Raw genomic sequence first — 20,547 nt, forward strand, 5'->3', positions numbered from 1 at the left:
AGTCTCTCTGTTCCAGCGTCTCCCGTTCCATCGTCTCCTGTGTCTCCACTTCCAGCGTCTCCTGTGTCTCCTGTTCCAGTGTCTCCTGCGTCTCCTGTTCCAGCATCTCCAGTTCCAGCGTCTCCTGTGACTTCTGTCCCAGTGTCTCCTGCTCCTTCGTCTCTCCATTCCTGGTAGTACACTTTGGACTGACTCACGGTACTGACCTCTGCCTATTCTCTGACTACTCTCTGATCGCTGCCTGACCTGACCTCTGCCTGGAACTCCGACTACTCTTGACTGCCACCTGGAACTTGACCTTCTGCTTGAACTGACCACGCCTGTATTGACCTCTGTTACCGACCCTGCTTGGCTGACGACGCCTGTATTGACCTCTGTTACCGACCCTGCTTGGCTGACCATTCTAACTGATACTCTGGCCTTGATCATCGCTAAACACTCGGACACTCTCTTCCAGCCTCCTGCGACCTCTGGACTTCCCTGTCTGAACACTGACTGCGCACCCTTGTTCCTGGTGGGCACTCCTTTGAACTTTCTCGGAGACCCTGCGAGGCCCACCTAAGACCAGGCGGCCCAGGTAACCAAAGGCTCAACCTGAGGGAACCCCGGGTTGCTATTGACGAAGCTCCAGCTAGCCTCTGTCTCCTCTTGTGCTCCGCCTCCTGGTGGCAGGTGCTCTCTGGGTCTGACTGGAGGGCCGTACCAATCCTGCACCGGGCCAAGGGTCCACTCCCAGTGCAACAGAATGTTGGCCACTGCACCACCTCTTCTTGAAGGTTCCTTTCACCTGCTGACCATCTTCTTCTTCTGGTTTCTAGTACAATCTTTAAGAACTCTGACTGTGGACATCTGCTTAGACCTAGAATCAATTATCTGCAGAATATAAATTTTTTAAATAAATACAATAATAAAATAAATCATAAGGTTTGTGTGATAAAAAGAGGTGGCACAATAATTATTACTCAACAATTAAAGCTTTATCAAGCACATTAAAAACAATTACAAAGTACCATAAAAACTATATACATTTTTTTCAGACCTTGGGTTCATCTTGCAGGAAGACCTTGTGAGACTGGAAAATTGGGCATCGAAATGGCAGATGAAATTTAATGTGGATAAGTGCAAGGTGATGCATATAGGGAAAAATAACCCATGCTATAGTTACATAATGTTAGGTTCCATATTAGGTGCTACCACCCAAGAAAGAGATCTAGGCGTCATAGTGGATAACATATTGAAACCGTCGGTTCAGTGTGCTGCGGCAGTCAAAAAAGCAAACAAAATATTGGGAATTATTAGAAAGGGAATGGTGAATAAAACGGAAAATGTCATATTGCCTCTGTATCGCTCCATGTTGAGACTGCACCTTGAATACTGTGCAGAATTCTGGTCGCCGCATCTCAAAAAAGATATAATTGCGATGGAGAAGGTACAGAGAAGGGTGACCAAAATGATAAAGGGAATGGAATGGCTGCCCAATAAGGAAAGACTAAAGAGGTTAGGTTTTCATCATGGAGAAGAGATGACCTGAGGGGGGATATGATAGAGAACTTTAAAATCATGAAAGGTCTAGAACAGGTAAATGTGAATCGGTTATTTACTCTTTCAGATAATAGAAAGACTAGGGGGCACTCCATGAAGTTAGCATGTGGCACATTTAAAACTAATCGGAGAAAGTTCTTTTTCACTCAACGCACAATTAAACTCTGGAATTTGTTGCCAGAGGATGTGGTTAGTGCAGTTAGTATAGCTCGGCTTAAAAAAGGATTGGATAAGTTCTTGGAGGAGAAGTCCATTACCTGCTATTAATTAAGTTCACTTAGAGAATAGCCACTGCTATTACTAGCAAAAGTAATATGGGATAGACTTAGTTTTTGGGTACTTGCCAGGTTCTGGATTGGCCACTGTTAGAAACAGGATGGACCCTTGGTCTGACCCAGTATGGCATGTTCTTATATTTTGAAATCTTCAGCTCAGTGTGTGGCAGCGGTTGAAAGTGCAAACAAAATGTTAAGAATTATTAGGAAAGGAATGGAGAATAAAATGAAGAAGGTCATAATTTTATTTATTTTTATTTATTTATTTAACATTTCTTATATACCGATGTCCGTTCGCACATCGCATCGGTTTACAGTGAACAAAAAACCATTGGGCGGAGCCCTTACAAAAAACAGATAATATAGTAGCTAGGTAACATATATAAAAGAAAAAAAAAAAAAATTTTTTTTTTTTTTTTGAAAGGAGCTCTTACATTAAATACAAACATCAAAGAGGAAATGCTAAGGGTATATGCTAAGGGAATGAGCTCTAACAGAACCTATATACAGATTATTGCACAGTACAAAATCATCAGGCAAAAAGGCGTTCATACCAGGATATCAGATAAACAATTAGTAAGGGGCAGTTAAGTAATGGGGGGTGAGATGGAGTAAGCTTGCTGGAAGAGCCAGGGTGGGAGCTCTCTGTATCTCTCCATAATGAGACTGCATTGTGTGCAATTCTGGCCACATCTCAAAAAAAGATATAGCTGAATTAGAAAAAGTTCAGAGAAGGGTGAGCAAGGCTCCCTTATGAGGAAAGGCTAAAGAGGTTAGGACTCTTCAGCTTGGAGATGAGTCTGATGAGGGGAAATATGATAGAGGTCTATAAAATAGGTAGAGGATTAGAACGAGTAAATGTGAATCCGTTGTTTACTCTTTCAAAGATTAGAGGACATGTACTGAAGTTATTAAGTTGTATATTTAAACTAATAAGAGAAAATATTTTTTTACTCAATGCATAATTAAGCTCTGGAATTTGTTGCCTAAGAATGTGGTGAAAGCTGCTAGTGTAGCTGCATTTAAAAAGGTTTGGACAAGTTCTTGGAGGAAAACTCCATAAACCATTATTAAGGTGGACTTGTGGAAATCCATTGTTTATCCTTCAGATAAGCAGCATCTATCTATCTTTTGGGATCCTGCCAGGTACTTAACCTGGGTTAGCCACCATTGGAAATAGGATACTGGGCTTAATGGACTTTTCGTCTGACCTAGTATGGTAAATGTTATGTTCTTATCTCTTGGTATTTGATGATCCTCTTTCTCTCCTTATCTAATACAGAAAAGTTACTTGATATTTATTTTGATACTTCTATTGCCAATATTGCTCTTGTGTTTTTCTCCTTTACCACTATGCCTATTTGCCATTTCTCCACTACAGAAATCCTAATGATGAGCTTACAGAAGCCATCAATTTCCCACCCACTTTTTCAAGTCACAGATTGCCCTGTGATGCACTGCTGGCAGGTGACTGCACAGCAGAGATGGTGAGGTGTGCTTAGGGCCAGTGCAAGGGTATTAGGCACCCTAAGCGAACCTTCTGCTTTCTGCCCCCTCCCCCCCGGGTCCAGGCCCCTGCCTCATTCATTCAGACAGGCTCTCTCTTGTACACACACACACTCTCTCTCTCTCGTGGCCCGCTGAGACTCTGCTTCTCTCGGCCGTGAGCGGGATGGGCTTTGTTTGTGGCTCCACATGGCTGCGCTTCGCCCCTCCCTAATGGCTGGTGCCCTAGGCGACCACCTAGTTCGTCTATTGGGACGCACTAGCCCTGACTTTTGTAGATAGTGGGTCTTCATGTGCATCTCATGAGTACGGTTATTGCTCTTGCCTGCCTGGTTTTCTAGCATTCAGCTTCTTATAAATTGGTATGAGAACGGCCCATGTGAATATAACTTCTTTCTTCTCTGCAGTTCTGCCAGAGTCCCGATTTCAGTGTTTGTCTAGTACCTGCTGTGTTATATAATGCTTTGATAGGTTTCTAGGGCATGGTCTGCGTTACTATATTGTGCCTTGTGTATATAGGCCGCAGGCCATCCTAACAAGGGCAAAGAAACCTAATCAGTTTCTCCTCAACAGTTGTGCTAGTATGAAAGTTAACTACTGGGAGATGGTCACGATGGCTTACTTTCGTAACAAAACGGGAGAAAGTGAGCGCGGGTCAATTTCCTTGCCGTCGCAGCACGAGCGCGAAGCATGTGTCAAAGGAGCGGCTCGTGCCTCCTTGAGGAGGAACGTGGCCTGATTGGCAGCGGTTGTAACTGACTGGCGAGTGATTGGAGGCGCGCGAGCGCTGGGCAGGAGGAGAAGCCGTGGCGCGCGAGCTGGCCTCCGCGAGCGTCCGCGTGCGCGGGAGGAGCAGGGCTTCAGACGGGGGACGGCCGTGGGCTCTTCAGCGCCATCGCTGCGAGAGCCCGCCTTCCAAAGAGGAGTGAGAAACCTGCCTGTGTTTTTCTTTTCTTTTTTTTTTTTAGTCAGGTATTTATTCCATAATGTTTACAATTTTTCTTCTCAAGTTCTAAGAGTTTTTCTTTATTCATTTGTAAGATAAATATAGCTTGTTAGCTGGGCCAAAGTGTACATGGTATAGGGGGGACCCCCATCCCAGGCCGCAGGATAAAGTGAAGAGTTATGAATATAAAGCTGAGCACTAAACATTTAGGTCTGCTGGGAAGATGAAGCAGATAGGTATTTTATTTTAGCTAGTGAGTTTGACCAAGTGGACTAATACCACAAGCGTACTCCTTTAACTAGAAGCAACCCCTGTTCTGTATTATTTATTTAACTTTAACTCAAGCCTTTTCATTGGTAGTTTAAGGCGAATTACATTCAGGTAAAGTAGATATATTGTCATGAGCTCAGTGTCTCTCTAGGAGTAGGCAACTTAGGCCCCCCCCCCCCCCCCCCCAATTTTCAGGATAGCCACAATGATTATGCCCCATGCATGCAAATGTATCGAATGAATACTCAGTGTGCGTATCTTGAAAACCCAACCGGCTTGTGGCGCTCAAGGAAGGGAGATCTTACCGCTACACTAGTACCTGTCATGTTAAGCTTATACAGTTTCCAGTCTTGGAGTGCCACAAAATAGATCTTGTTTTCAGGATATCCACAATGAATATACCTCCATTGCATGCAAACATATCTCATGCATATTCATTGTGAAAACCAGACCTGTTTGTGGCATCCCAGGAGTGGAGTTGCCTATCCCTTTTCCATGTGGACTAATAACGCAACCACACTACTTTTAAATAGAAATAATCCCATTTCTATATTATTTATTTAGATTTAGCTTCCCATTTTCATTGGTAGCCCAAGATGAGTTATACTCAGTACCATAGATATGTCTGTCCGCTTGAAGCTTACAATCTAAGGCCTCATTTACTAAGCTGTGGAGTAATTGGTGTACTGCAGCTTGTAAACCCCATAGTATTTTTCCCAATGGTAAAATACTGTTGGGGAAAAATACCACAGCTTTGTATCAACATAACAAATGTGCAATGGTGCTCCCTAGGCTCTGGACCTAGCAGAACCTATTTACTAAAATTGTGCTGGCTGTCCCATCATGTGATAGAAGCAAAGGCAAGTTACTGGTCGGCTCCAGCTATATTGGAAAATGGCCATCACTGGGTATGCTCTGGGCTACCACTAGGCAAGCAAGGCTTGTTTGGTAAGCCTGAGGGAGAGGGTCAGGAGAGTGGACTAGGGTGAGAGATGAGGGGGCAGGTTTCCAGGGGGAGCTATTTTTTGTTACAAAGTGGAGAGGTTGGAGAAGAGGGGTCCTTAAAATGTATTTTTGCTATTTTAGCTGCCTCAAGGGGAGATTGGGGGGGGGGGGCGGTTTGACAGGGGGCTCTTGAGCTCTTTGGGGTCTTTGACACATTTGGGGTCTTTGGTCACTCAAGGCCTATAGTCTCTTTAAGGAATGGCATCGGGAAGTGCATTAGTGTCACAGTGCTCCTGGGGAAGTTAGCTACAACTCTTTGAGTTGTAGCTAACTTCAATTCAAATAATGTGGCTTGAGAATTTTGAGGCAAGCCATGTATTAGTGTAGTAAAGAGCTTATTAGCATGCATTTGCATACTAATAAGCTGATTATCATAATGTGCTGTGGGCAGAATAACACAAATCTTTTTAAATATAGTGTGTTATATGTGTTAGGTCATTTACCATGCGATAAATAGGATACGATAAATGGCCTAACATGGCATTGTAAATGGAGCCCTAAGTTTACACCTGAGGCAATGGAGGGTGACGTGACTTGCCCAATATCACAAGCAGTGTCAGTAGGAGAAGAGGAAGTTGAATCTTGGTTTGCAGTTTGCTGTTCTACCCACTAGGTCACTTCTCTATATTATACTCCCAGACTTTAATTATGTCCAGTAATGGACCAGCTTGGGAATCAGACTTGGCCACATTTTTTAAAAATTCTGTTCGTAATTTCACCACTACAGAAATCCTGATGGTGAGTTTACTGGAATCACCAGCTTCCCACCCTTTTCTACAGGTCACATTGTCCTTGCGCATTGCACCATGAATTGCATGTCTAGAATTATGTTGTTAGTGGGTGCCACTATCAGTGGGGACTTCATATGTTCCTCCTGAGTGTTATTACATCTGTTTGAGTGATACTATCTCATAGGTTTGCTATCTTTCTATAGAGTCTGCCTCTCTTTCCTTTCTTCTGACAGTACCTTGCCTGTTCTCTCTGAGTTGTGAGTTCCTTTCTGTGCTGTGCTCAGTCCTTGCTGCCATGTTCCGAACAAAAAAAAATCTCTCAGACGTATCTTAACTTTCCTTTTACTGTTTAGTTTAGAATGTTTGTGGTAGTTATTATAGTGATGTATTTATTCACTTGGTGCTGAAAAAAACATTAATTGATTTCATATAGGCCACCAAGCAATCCTTAAATACAAAGGGGACAATACAATAAAGTGCAGTAAAATAACTTATGATTTAATATCAGGTTTTAGCACACAAGAAATGTGCTATTCCATAGAAAATAGAAATGACAGCAGAAGAAGACCAAATGGCCCATCCAGTCTGCCCAGCAAGCTTTCACACTTATTTTTTTCATACTTAGCTGTTACTCTTGGCCCTTATAAGTAACTTTTTGGTTCTATTTCCCTTCCACCCCCGCAATCGATATAGATAGCAGTGCTGGTGCTGCATCTAAGTGAAGTATCTAGCTAATTGTTTAGGGGTAGTAACCGCCATAATAAGCAAGCTACTCCCATGCTTGTTTACCCAGCCTGTGCAATTCAGTCCTTGTTGGTTGTTGCCTGAATATAAATCCTGTTTTCTTCATCCCCTGTCGTTGAAGCAGTGAGCTGTGCTGGATATGTATTCCAAGTGAAGTATCAGGCTTAATTGATTCTGGGTAGTAACCGCCGTAACAAGCAATCTACACCCATGCTTATTTGTTTACCCAGACTATGTAATTCAGTCCTTGTTGGTTGTTGTCTGAATATAAATCATCTTTTCTTCATTCCCCCTGCCGTTGAAGCATAGAGCTATACTGGATATGCATTGAAAGTGAAGTATCAGGCTTATTTGGTTTGGGGTAGTAACCGCTGTAACAAGCAAGCTACACCCCTGCTTTTTTGTGGATGCAAATCCTTTTTTCCACATTTCCTCTTGCCGTTGAAGCATAGAGCAATGTTGGTGTCACATTAACCGTGTGTATGTTTATTGAATAAAGATATTAATCTCCATGTAGTAGAAGTCATTCCTGCAAGCCACCCCCATGCCTCTTCTCTTCATTCACATCCTCTAGACTTTATGGATCCACGGTGTTTATCCCGCCCCCCTTTGAAATCCTTCACAGTTTTGGTCTTCACCACTTCCTCCGGAAGGGCGTTCAGGCATCCACCACCCTCTCCGTGAAGAAATACTTCCTGACATTGGTTCTGAGTCTTCCTCCCTGGAGCTTCAAATCGTGACCCCTGGTTCTGCTGATTTTTTTTTTTTTCCTAAAAATGCTGTTATGTACAAAATTATTCAGACTTGTTAAGACATAAGTACATAAGATTTGCCATACTGAGTCAGATCAAGGGTTTATCAAGCACAGTATCCTGTTTTCAACAGTGGCCAATCCAGGTTATAAGTACCTGGTAGGATCCAAAGGGTTAGATAGATTCCATGCTGCCTATCCCAGGGAGAAGTGGATTTCTACCACTCCACCTTAATAATGGTTTATGGCCTTTTCCTCCAGGAACTTGGCCAAACCTTTTTTAAACACAGCTATACTAATACTTTCATCACATCCTCTGGTGTTTTTTATGCGTTGAGTAAACACATTTTTCTTTTATTTGTTTTAAATGTTTCATCTAGTAACTTTATTGTATGTCCCTAGCCTTTGTACATCTTGAGAGTAAACAACTGATTAACGTTTACTTGTTCCACTCCACTCATTATTTTATAGACTTCTATCACAGCATTTCCCAACCAGTGTGCCATAGCTGTATCTCTAGTGTGCCGCAGTCACCTTCAGTTTCTCTTTCCCCTACAACTGCTGGCCTGCAGAATATCCTCCTGCCAGCAGGGGGAGTCAGAGAGCTGCACTTATCTGCAGCTGCTTCTGCTTTCCCCTCTGCCAGCTCTCCTCTACAATTGAAACTGCACTGGACCTTGTAGGCTCACAAGTCCTGCTGGCCCCATGCAGTTCCCATTATAGAGGGAAAACAGGCAGATGAGAAAGAAGCATCACCAATAAGTGCTGCTGGTAGGGGCAGCTGAATTTGCTAGGAAGCTGGGGGTGTTGGGGGAGCTGGAAGGGAAAGTGATGGGATAGGGGGAAGGAAAGAGAAAGTGCTGATGCCAAGGAGGGGAGACAGTAGGAAAGGTGATGGAAGGGGGTTGTGGAATGTGAGGGTAGAGAGAGCGAAGGTGATAGTGACAATGTCAGGGTTGGAAGGAGAGAGTAGGAGGGTGATAATGCAAGAAGGGGGAGGGAGAGAGCAGGAAGGGGGAGGTGATGGTGATTATGCTGGGGTGGGGGGAGTGAGGAGAGAAGGGGGGAAAAGATGATAAAAGAGGGTGCGGGGGAAGTAACACCAAGGGATGAGGAGAGAGAGAAGGTGATGATGCAGGGGGTAGAAGGGAGAGAAAAGGAAAGAAAGTGATGATGCCAAGTGTAGTGGAGGGAAGAGAGGGGAAAAAAAAAAACTAAATAAAATTAAAAAAAAAAAACAACCCATCAGCAATTGGGTGCAGGAAACGGACGTTTCCTGAATCCCCTGGCTGTGTGGCTATGCAGCGTTTAGGACAACCGACGCCGATAAACTTGGCGGACAGCCGATGCGGTTCTCGTAAGCAAGGAGGTGCTAGGGGCATGCCCAAGGGGAGCACCGGGGGCATGTTAAGAAAGTGGGCGCATGCTTTCTGCGTATGTTTATTGCATTGGCCCCTCTGTGAATAAACTCCCAGAAATTCAGGGAAATCCTATGTGTTATGGGAGCCGCTTAGACAGCAAAAACATTCTACCTTAGTCCAATATCTCTCTCTCGAACCCAGCCTGTGTCCTTGTTCCTTAGGGTGAAAATCTTGATGGAAGGTCTTCAGATATTTCAGCTCCTGTTCTCCTTGCTCCTTTTGTTGAATGCGATAGTCTGATGACAAAAATCTGACTCTGCAGCCCTGTGTCCCAGAATGGAGAGAGGTGAGCAAAAACCTCCCGCGCTTCCAAAAACCGATACTTCAACAAAATCAAAGCCTCTTGGAGGGAACAAAAATCACCATCACTGCAGGAATGCCTTCCCCTAGGCCAATTACCACAGCTTCAGTGTCCTGGCTTCTGGCTCAGGGAATGGGCCTTCACTAACAAAAAAAAAAATCAGGCATCCACTTCAAACTAAAGGAAAGTCTGCAAGGACAGAAGGCAGGGAGTGCACATCAGGATTAGCCTCCAAAGAAACAAATGGGGAGGGTTAGGCCCCACTCTAAAGGAAAAATCCAAGATGGTTTTTACTCTTTCAAGTCTCTAACAAAAAATGCCACACGTACTCCTTCCCTAGACCCATTAACAGGCCCATACAGTAAACTGCGTGGGAGAGCCGGCACTCCGAGGCGAGCGCCCGCTCTCCCAACGCATGCCCAGCCACCTCTCCTGGACGCGCGATTCTGTATTTAAATTAGGGCCCGTGCTAATAAGGAGGCGGCAGCTGTCAGCGGGTCTGACAGCCGACGCTTAATTTTACTGGGTTCGGAACATGGACACTGGCAAAATTGAGCATCTGTTTTCCAACCTGCGGGCCGCTGGCAGATCTTTTTTTTTTTTTTTAATTTTTGGGGCCTCCGACTTAGTATCGCTATGATATTAAGTCGGAGGGTGTACAGAAAAGCAGTTTTTTCTGCTTTTCTGTACACTTGCCTGGTGCCTTTGGCAGGAGTTAATGTTTGAGAGTAAAATGTGCAGCTTGGCTGCACCATTTTACTTTCTGTATTGCGGGTGACTAACTAATAGGCTCATCAACATGCATTTGTATGTGATGAGGGCTATTAGTTTTGGGGGGGGGTTGGCCATGCGTTTTCCACGCGCTTACTGTATAAGGGGTAATAATAGCGCGTCAAAAATGCGCAGCCAAACGGGGGCTAAAGGTGCGTTCGGCTGAGCGCACTGTTCTTTATTGGCCTGTAAGAAACTTGAGACAATCAATCTCGCAACCAGCCTTGGAGGGGAGGGGTGGTCAGGATAGTGATCTCAGCACTAAACTGTTATAATTTTTAATGTACAGAGACATAGTGCCATCTGGTGACTGACTGAAGGGTCGGTCACATTCTTTCTCCCCCATGAAAAAAATATTTAATCACTTCCATAGCACTTATGGCAGAACCTGTTTTAGCTAAATTGAATGTTGCAGCTATAATGCTTTTAAAATAACAGCAGAACACTAATAATAGTAAATGTGAAAGGGGGCTATGTTGGTGGAGAGACAAGCAGGGGGAATGATCTATTAGAGATTGTGTGTGGGAGTGGTAGAACATACCTATGTATTTGTGTGTGTGATGGGGAGAGCTGGGAGATAGGGAATTTGTGGGGAAGCTGGGCTGAGGGCAAGAGAGAGTGTGTAGGAGGAATGAGCTGGGAGGAGGGACAGAGTAAGTGTTGGTGGACAAGAAGAGAGAATGGGGAGGGGAGAGCAAGAGTCTGTAGGGTGACAGCATCTACTGTCTAACAAAGCTTCTTATTTTCCTGGAGTTTAATTTAGCAGTCTACAAGAGGACTTGAAGACAGAACTAACTTCTTTCAACTGCAGTCATTTGTAGCAAAAGCCATGGACACCGCTATGTTGCTACAAGTATCAGTAGCTGGAAAAAATCAGCACTGCCTGCAGCTTGGATTGCTAAAGTAAAACTGCCAAAAACCAGAAGCCCTTGCTATGATGTACTTATTACTGTACTGGGGGAATTCAGCACAAAAACTTAAAAATTCAGCATCTTTCAGTAAGAAATTTTCTGCTTTGAATTTTATATTAATTGCTATTCAAAGATAGTGATTATACAGCATTATTTTGATTAATATAGTATGCAGATTTTTAAAATATTGTGTGCAGAGTTTTTTATTTTTCTACCCATAACCTTAATTTTTGCACAGCATTCCCCTAAAAATAGAGATTGGACATCTGAATGGCAGATAAAATTTAATGTGCAAAGGCGTGCACATAGGAAAAACTAATACCAACTACAGGTATACAATGCTGGGCTATGTATTGGGAGTTACAACCCAGGAAAATGACCTTGGATTCCTCGTGTACAATACATTGAAATCCTTAGCTCAGCGTGCAGCGGTAATTAAAAGAGCAAATAGAATGTTAGGGATGATCCGAAAAGGAAAATATCATACTGACTCTGTCTTAATTTGTATTGACATCTTGAGTATTGTGTGCAATTTTGATCACCCCATCTCAAAAAGGTGCAGAGAAGAGCAGCAGAAATGATAAAGGGTGCACCTATGATAATCGACTACGCAGGCTATGGTTCTTCTGTTTGGAAATGTGAGGATATGTGTGCACAGTGCTGTCCTCCTTCCAGCAGGGGCCCTCAGTGGGCCATGAAACCTGCTGTCCTATGGCTTGGTGGATCTGCTGCAGCCATGAACCAAGCATTGACTTGGCACTTCCATAGGATATAAGCCTGCTTCCTTGTAGTACCTTGGGTTAATGTGGAGTTCTCTCACTCTCTGTGGTCTGTTTGATTTCTAGCCTTTGCCTCGTTCTGTGTGTTTGGCCCAAGTATCATGGCCTTTTGTTCTGTGTGTTTGTTCTGTCCTGTTTGGTTGTTCCTATTCTGTTTGGCCCTGCATTCTGGCTCAAGTATCGTGGCCTTCTGGTTTTGTGTTTGTTTTGTTTTTGGCCTTTTGGTATTTGTTTATTTCTTCTGTCTCAAACTTGTTTAGGGGGCATCCTTCAGTTCTTGTTCCAGTCCTGTCCTGTTTTAGTGAGTGCCTTTTAGTTAGTTTGTGCTGCTTAAGTCCTGCTGGCCACCAGAACCTGAAGGCTCAACCTGAAAATGGCCAGTACAGGCAGTAGATCCCTGGTGCCAGGCTATTCCTGTTCGAGTCTGCTGTTCCTGTGTCCAACCTCGCTCCTGTGCTATGGGTTAGCAAACATCGGCTGTTGCCATGACAGGAAAAGAGACAACTGAGAGGGGACATGATCGAAGTTTATAAAGTCATGAATGGGGTACATAAGTAACAGCCCTTTACCTTTTCAAATAATACTAAAACAGAGGACACTCCATGAAACTGATAATCATCACATTTAAAACAAATTGTAGAAAGTACCGTATTTTTCGCTCCATAAGACGCACCTGACCATAAGACGCACCTAGGATTCAGAGGGGGAAAATTTAAAAAAAAAAAAATTGTGCTAAACCGGCTCTGCGTCTGGGCGTCTTATGGAGCAAATTAGGGGAGTGCATAGTTTTTTTTTTTCTCCCCATTTTGTTTTCGGGTCTGGGGAGGGCCATTTCGGTCCACTCCCCAGATCAGAAAATTTTTCTTTCTGTGGGAACCCCCAAACCCCCCCCCCCCATCCCAACCCTTTAAATTAACAACCTCCACCCCCCTGACCCCCCCAAGACCTGCCGAATTAATTTCCTGCAACCCCCCGAAGACCTGCCGAATTAATTTCCTGCAACCCCCCACCCTCCTGACCCCCCCAAGACCTGCCAAACGTCCCTGGTGGTCCAGCGGGGGTCCAGGAGCGGTCCGGGAACGATCTCCTGGGCGTGAGCCGTCGGCTGCCAGTAAACAAAATGGCGCCGACGGCCCTATGCCCTCACTATGTCACTGAGACCGACCAATAGCAGCGATCGGTCTCAGTGACATAGTGAGGGCATAGGGCCGTCGGCGCCATTTTGTTTACTGGCAGCCGACGGCCCTATGCCCTCACTATGTCACTGAGACCGATCGCTGCTATTGGTCGGTCTCAGTGACATAGTGAGGGCATAGGGCCGTCGGCTGCCAGTAAACAAAATGGCGCCGACGGCCCTATGCCCTCACTATGTCACTGAGACCGACCAATAGCAGCGATCGGTCTCAGTGACATAGTGAGGGCATAGGGCCGTCGGCGCCATTTTGTTTACTGGCAGCCGACGGCTCACGCCCAGGAGATCGTTCCCGGACCGCTAATGGACCCCCGCTGGACCACCAGGGACATTTGGCAGGTCTTGGGGGGGGTCAGGAGGGTGGGGGGCTGCAGGAAATTAAGTCGGCAGGTCTTGGGGGGGTCAGGAGGGTGGGGGGTTGTAGGAAATTAAGTCGGCAGGTCTTGGGGGGGGGGGGGTTGTAGGAAATTAAGTCGGCAGGTCTTGGGGGGGTCGGGGGGGGGGGTGTTTGTTAGATTTTTGTTTGGTTTTTTTTTTATATTCGCTCCATAAGACGCACATACATTTTCCCCCCACCTTTGGGGGAAAAAAAGTGCGTCTTATGGAGCGAAAAATACGGTACTTTTCTACTCAGCACAATCACGCTGTAGAACGTGTTGCCAGAGGACACAGTCAAGGCAATTAGCATAACAGAGTTTAAATGAGATTTGGACAAGTCATTTTAAAATATTATTAGCCAGGTAGACTAGAGAAAGCTATTGCTATCCCTGGGAGTAAATAACAGGAAATAGGTTTACTTGGGATCTACTGGGTACTTGTGACCTGGACTGGTCTCTGTCAAGAGAGAGGATGTTGGGCTTGATGAACCTTGGTCTGACCCAGTATAGCATTTCTTATGTTGGGTATGCTAATAAATGTATGCTAAAAATTCAACATTAAATAACTGCTTTTAACATTGCATTTTTTATCTCAGGGATAGAGGTGAAGTCAAACTTTTTTAAAATGTTGATTTTATTTGATTTATAATTCTGCCTTTTAGCCACTTCAGAGTGGATTACATTCAGGTTACTGTAGGTATTTCCCTGTCCCCAGAGAGCTTACAATCTAAGGGTCTCATTTACTAAGCACTTTTCCCATAGACACAGAATGGGAGAAAAGCCTTAGTAACTCAGGCCCTAAGTTTGTACCTGAGGCACTGGAGGGTGAAGTGACTTGCAAAAGATCACAAGGAGTGGCTGCTGGATTTGAATCCTGGCTTTCCTGGTTTGGAGCCTGCTGCTCCAACCACTGTGTTGCTCTCAATTCACACTCTCCATTGAAGTTAAACCTTCAGCGTTAAAAATTAGAAGGGTCACTGGTCTGGGAGTTCAGACCTGAGACTCTCTAACCTGCCCCCCCCCCCCCCAACTCTAGAGATCCTCTGACCTGGGACCTCCAGGGCAAAGAACCTCACAATAGACAAAATCAGTATCCAGGAAATGTTAGCCTGCGAGTTTTGAATACGCCTGCGTTGTCGTCTGAGACGGGGCAGTAAAATCAGCAGCTGTGAAATGTGCTGATATCCCGCTCTCCTGTGCCTAGCCAGGGCTACCCAAGGGGCTTCAAAACTGGAGTAACAAATTATATTTGTGGGGAGCACTTACCCCCGCTTGCATCCCCATAACAACACCACTGTCTCTGGCCCAGTTGTCTTGAATCTGAGGCTTTCTGGCCTGGGGGATTCTGATTAAGGGATCTCAGGTCTGAGTGTCTCTGGTCTGGCCTTCCGGACCTGAGAACCTCAGATTTTTAAGTTTTAGCTTAAGTGATTAGAGATATAAGTTAAACTTAACTTCATCTCTAACCCTAAAGTTAAAAATTCATTCTCCATTGACAAGCAGGGCTGAATTAGCCATGATACTTCGGTATCATCATCAGACTGTGCCGAATGGACCCATCTCTGAAAGCTCAGTAAAAGTCTTACAGAGCATATGCGGTTGTTCCCATGCATGCATTGCCTCATGAGCCCCTCAGTCTGATTTTGTCTGAGCTTCTGCAAGACCGTGTGACCCTCTTTCTCAATTTTTGCATTTAAACTTTTGTCTGCCTCATCGCATTTCTGGTTTTGCATCGCTGCCTTGGCAGCCGCCCTCAACAGAATGTTTAAGAGGTAATGCTAAAAAAAAAAAATAAAAAAAATTGTTTTATCAATGACTGGGGAATGGCCTAAGAAGAAGACTGCAATCAGCAGCTTCAAGGCCTGGATCTGTGGGTACCAAATGACCATTACAAATTCCAATGAGGTCTGTTATAAGTGTCTAGATTCCTACTATGATATGAATAACTGTCATAACTGTGGTTACATGTTCCTCAGGGCTCAGCCAGCACGAATCCAAACACTGGAGCCATTTTTGGGCCCAGAATGGGACGACCTTTGGTTTCTTGCTGCACCAAGTTAAGTTGTCCTCTTCCCCACTCCCCTTACTACTGTTCCATGGTGCTGGTTCCTGGATCCATCTTAGGCTTGGGATCAAGGAAGGCACAAAAGCACTCAGTGCCAGAAGAGACATGGATGAAGATGCATAAGCTGGGTCCAACTTCAGAACAAGGCCCGTTGGAATCGAAGATGAAGAAACTGACACATGGCCCATGGCTGTGGGCCTGTTGGTGTTTAGGATGATTTCGGTCATGTTGGCACAAGTATTGTTGTTCATAGTGCAAAAAGCTCCCATGGTGCCAACCTGTCTATCCTATCCGGACCTCGGCCCATCCAAGCCATCACGGGTAGTGTTGGTGTGGATCACTCATTTTGAGGTATCATTGGTGCGAAGATTTGAGATGCTGGCACCATCTCCATCTAAGTGTACATGTGGAAGGCAGCTACAGAGGATCTGATGTAAAGTCCAGTCCAATCGGTGTGGATGTGGCACAGAGCCTAATATCTCCTTAGAGCCCAGTATTTCAGCTCTCTTCTTTTATGGGTTTCTAAAGAGGATATCTCTTTTCCATACTTTTAAAAGGGCCTTAAAAACCTACCTTTTCAAGGGAGCCTTTAACGAGCAATAAGCAGGATTCGTATGATGACCGTTTATATTATTTTCTGTATGTAGTTGTCTGTTAAGATTATTTTGTATGTTCTTGTAAATTGCTTCAATTTTTAATGATGTATGCGGTATACAAATGTTTATGTTCAAATATTTTATTGAATCAGAAACAGTGTACAATATACATAGCAAACTCGTAGTAGGACCTGGGTGGTCCTTCGCCAGATCACTACCGAGTGATACAATATAATCTCCCTCTGAAAAATCGGCCCTCCCCCCGTACCCTATGACCCTGCAAGCATGTCAACCTATTACAACATTACCAGAAGGAACAGTATAGTCATTGAGCACCAAACTTTGTGCATATGGGGATAAAGATTGCAAATAGGGTTCCCATACCAACAAAAAAAGTTTCTGTTTTAATCAATCAAGCTTCTTCATATTTTTCTCATTGATACACCTTATATGTATGTTGTTTTGTAATTGCATGATACTAGGGGGATCCACCTGCAACCACCACTGTAAAATAACCCGTTTAGCTAGTAATAAGACCTTTCAAATCCAACGTTTTATGTGCGACCTATCGCAATCCCAGGAATGAAGTCAAAAAGGAGAGTTGGGGCCTGCATTGGTAAGGAAATCTCTGTAACGGTTTGTATATAACATATTAGAGCTCGCCAAAAAACCTGAATCTTAGAGCATGACTAAAACTGATGTCCCAGGGTGCCTGGCTCCTTTGTACATTTCACACACAGTGCAGAAGGAGAAAGCCCCATCTGATGTGCCCTCTGTTGTGGGCAATAGTAGCGCAATAGAAACTTGTAAAACATTTCCCATAAAGTTATGTTACTGGTTAGAGATTTTATTCTCCCAAAAATCTGTTCATATTGGGGCAATGTTAATGATAGAGATATCTCAGTTTGCCATCCTCCTAACACAGAATCCCATTTTACTTTAGGCTTAGTTTTATCTAAAAGAGCATAGAGAGAGGAAATGGTTGGCTGTGAAGGATCCTCCACATCAAATTTTTAGTAAACTAAGTCCGATACAGCAGCCGGTGGACCAGGTCACTGAGTTAGTGAAGAATTTATTTGCCTCCTTGATTCCTGAAGACAGAAAAGGAACCTTGGAGCCCCTTGTATCTAAAATGGGACTGGAGCACCAACTAGTTTCACCAAGTGCTAGCCCATCGCAAGAGTTGCCAGCTCTAGGCATTAGCCTCAGCAGTCTGGCAAGCTTTTTTTTATGACTAGGGAGTCTCATCTTGAGACAGAAGAAGAGGAAAGAGCTTTGTCTAGGTCAGCTGCCCTCTTGGGTATGTCTCTGGGGGTAACAGAAGTCTGGATTGCCATCTTCATCACTGGGGTCATGGATCAGCATTCCCTTATTGTCGTGGTCAGCATCCAATAGGGATTCTGTTGGACCCCTTACCTGACTTACTGCAGCAATTCTTCCCTTCAGAGGATGGCGAATGTACTGGGCATTAATGTTCTGAAAGAGATGGACTAGATGATGTTTTTATGCTTCTACAGCTCCTGCAGCCTTCAGTGGGCTCTGCAATGATTCCAGTGCAGAGGTTGATCTGGGACTTCCAATCCAGGATGTGGCAGAATCCTGCTACATGCTAGCTGGTAGCCAGAGAATTTGGCTTAAAGTACAGGGTGCAACCAGCTTCCTCATCACTTGTGGAATTTGCTCTCAAACAGGCCAAGAAGACTTGGGAGATCTCCAGTACTCTCTTGGGAAAAGACCTGAAGCTTCTGGACACCTTTGGGAAGAAAGTCATCCAGAGTTTTATGTTGAGTGCTCATATGACAGTGCACCAGCTGTACATGATGCAGTACCTGAATAAGTGTGTTTCTGAAGTTAAAGCCCTTAACACAGTTGCTAGATTCAGAGCAAGCTGTGGTTTGTAAAGCAGTTGAGAATGTAGAGGAGTGTAAGAAACATCTAATTTGCTGTGTCTGAGGCATTTGACACTGTGGCCAGGACTTCAGCAGACGCTATTGGGGAATGCAGGCTAGCTTTGTTTTGGTGACAAATCTAAATATATCAATGCCACATACACAGTGTAAAATAATCAAAAAAATCAAAAAGGAACCAAAGAAGGTTCACTCACTGTGAAAAACGCTTGTGTATATACTATTGCAAAGCTTTTATATTTTTTGAATATTTTTGAATTTTATGCACCTACACAAACTGTGGAATTCTCTTTATTAATTATGATAAACAAAAAAATTTTTGTAGAAGGGTTGGAAGGGTCTCATATAATCGTGTAGGCAACCCTGCCTCATTTGACATGCTCAAAGTCTCCCAACCATGCAGTAGACCTACCAGGAAATCGGAGCGGGGCACCACGTCAAGAAGCGGGTCCAAACATCACTCGCCGGAATATCCCCTGAGGAAGGACGCACTCCTCATACTTCTACATCCCCAAGAAAATGGGAGTCTGAAATCTAATCTGGATTTATGAAGGCTGAACAAACTGCTTGTTCAGGAGAAATTCAGGATGAACAAACTCCATGGAGTTCTCCTGCTCATTCAGCCTGGGGATCGAATGTATGTCCTAGATCTCAAGGACATGTATGCTCTCATCACCATCCATCCATCTCATAGAAAGTAACTCAGATTCGTGGTGGAAGAGTTTCAAAAAGTGTGGCCTCAAGGGTGTTCACAAAGTGCCTAGTGCTGGTAGCAATGCATTTTTGTCAGCTAGGAGTCTGTATCCTCTACCTGGATGATTGGTTAGTGATCAACTACCTCAGTCGAAGTTTCTGGAATCCCTTGATGACAATTCAACTTCTTCAGTCTCTGGGGTTCCTGATCAACTTTACCAAGTCAAATCTCATTCCCTGTACATACCAGGATCATTCCAGACGGTGGGTTATGTTCCATGTCCAGCAGATGGAGTCAGAACACAAAATTCCCAGGGGAGGAACCATATAACCATGCCTCCCCTGTAGCAGCTCTCAGTAACGTTCTGACTCCAACAGATGTGAGCAGGGGACTTGTGGTCCCCAGCTTGTTAGGTTAGGGCTACCTCCTCAGGGGGATCAAGTTTAAAAAAAAAAAATAGGAAGTTTTAAATTTACAGTTTAGGTCATTTTGCTAAGGCTCCTCTTACAGCAGGGGGAGAGCTCTCCGCTGGTGCTGGCTCATTGCTCTCTAGCCTGGTGACTTGCTGACAGGCTGTTGCCTGTTTTTTTTCCTTTCTTTTCTCATTTTCCTCACTGAGGGCTCAGTTGGGGTAAGTATATTTTTGTTTCATCTTCTTTTTCAGCAGAAGACTGCAATTTTTTGGACTCCGTTCGGCTCTCTGAGGTGAAAGTCGGTAGCGCCGGCCTCTCCCTCCTGACCCAGGTTTTCCCCCCTCCCTTTTGGGGAGTGACCGACGTCCCGACCTGCAGCCCCGCAAAGCACCATTCCCCGGGGCCGCCTGCTGTCGGGAGGGTAATTCCCCGTCAGTTCTTCTTCAGGTCGCGGGGGGACTGCGGCAAGCCTCTGTTGCCGGGTCGGCGCTCATTTTAGGCGTGAGCCACCTGTAGAGCTCCCCCCCTCTCTCCCTGCGGCGATGCAGTCCGCGGCACCTTGTGAGGGCTCCGACAGGGCCGGATTATTTTCTGAAGAGGGTCTGTGCTCAGGCTGTTTCCCCGAGGGGGAATGTGTGCCAGCTACTAACAAGGACGTTCGAGCTGCAGACCGCGTGGGAAGGAAGCGCCAGGCCCCGTTCCCTCTCAACGCAGGAACGGCGGCCATTTTGTTGCAAGATTCTGATGCCGCGCTTTCTGAGGAGGACACGGATAATCCGTTCCCCACTTCTAGGCCCGATTTGGACCCTTACTCCGAGTCTAATCCTGTTTGGCAGAGGGGGGATCCCCTGGTGGGTGACCCCTCAGGATGCCAGGCCTTTTCCCCTGAATTCATAGTCCTGATGCACAGGGCTTTTCTTCAGAGCAGAGACACGACCTTCGGGACCTGGGGACCCTCTCCCCCCAAGATACCATGTCCTACCCCCCTCTTGGGTGGGACCCTCCCTCAGGCTCGCCCCCCTTTAGTAGGCGGGGGAGCGGGGACATCTCGTGGCCCTACCGGGACACCATCGATAATACAGACTTTGTCGGGGGAAGGACAATCCCAGGACCCTGACGTGGATGACCCCATCTTGGTGGCCCAGGTGGAGGGTGACGACCCTAGGGTCCTCCGCATCTTCCAAGCGGCGGAGTTAGATGACCTCATTCCCTACATCCTCCAGGAAATGGATATTGATCCCCCTCCGGAACCGGTGGGGCCTGACCCGGCTCTCAAGAAGGGGGACCCCCTCCTAGCAGGACTGCGGCCTCCAGCCAAGTCTTTTTCCACTCATCACAAGATCTTGCAGT

General features: G+C 45.2%; 1 protein-coding gene across 1 annotated transcript in view; it reads left to right on the forward strand.

The window, feature by feature from the left end:
* Nucleotides 1-3,969: 3,969 nt before the first annotated feature.
* SPDYA (speedy/RINGO cell cycle regulator family member A) overlaps nucleotides 3,970-20,547 on the forward strand; it is a 284,932-nt gene continuing 268,354 nt past the window's right edge. Inside the window, exons 1-2 of the mRNA XM_029596747.1 lie at nucleotides 3,970-4,295; nucleotides 9,353-9,477. Coding sequence (XP_029452607.1) covers nucleotides 9,468-9,477 — 10 coding nt within the window. The 5' untranslated portion in view covers nucleotides 3,970-4,295; nucleotides 9,353-9,467. The remainder of the gene's footprint in view (nucleotides 4,296-9,352; nucleotides 9,478-20,547) is intronic.

The sequence above is a fragment of the Rhinatrema bivittatum genome, chromosome 3 (genome assembly GCF_901001135.1).
Source record: "Rhinatrema bivittatum chromosome 3, aRhiBiv1.1, whole genome shotgun sequence".
Classification (NCBI taxonomy): Eukaryota; Metazoa; Chordata; class Amphibia; order Gymnophiona; family Rhinatrematidae; genus Rhinatrema; species Rhinatrema bivittatum.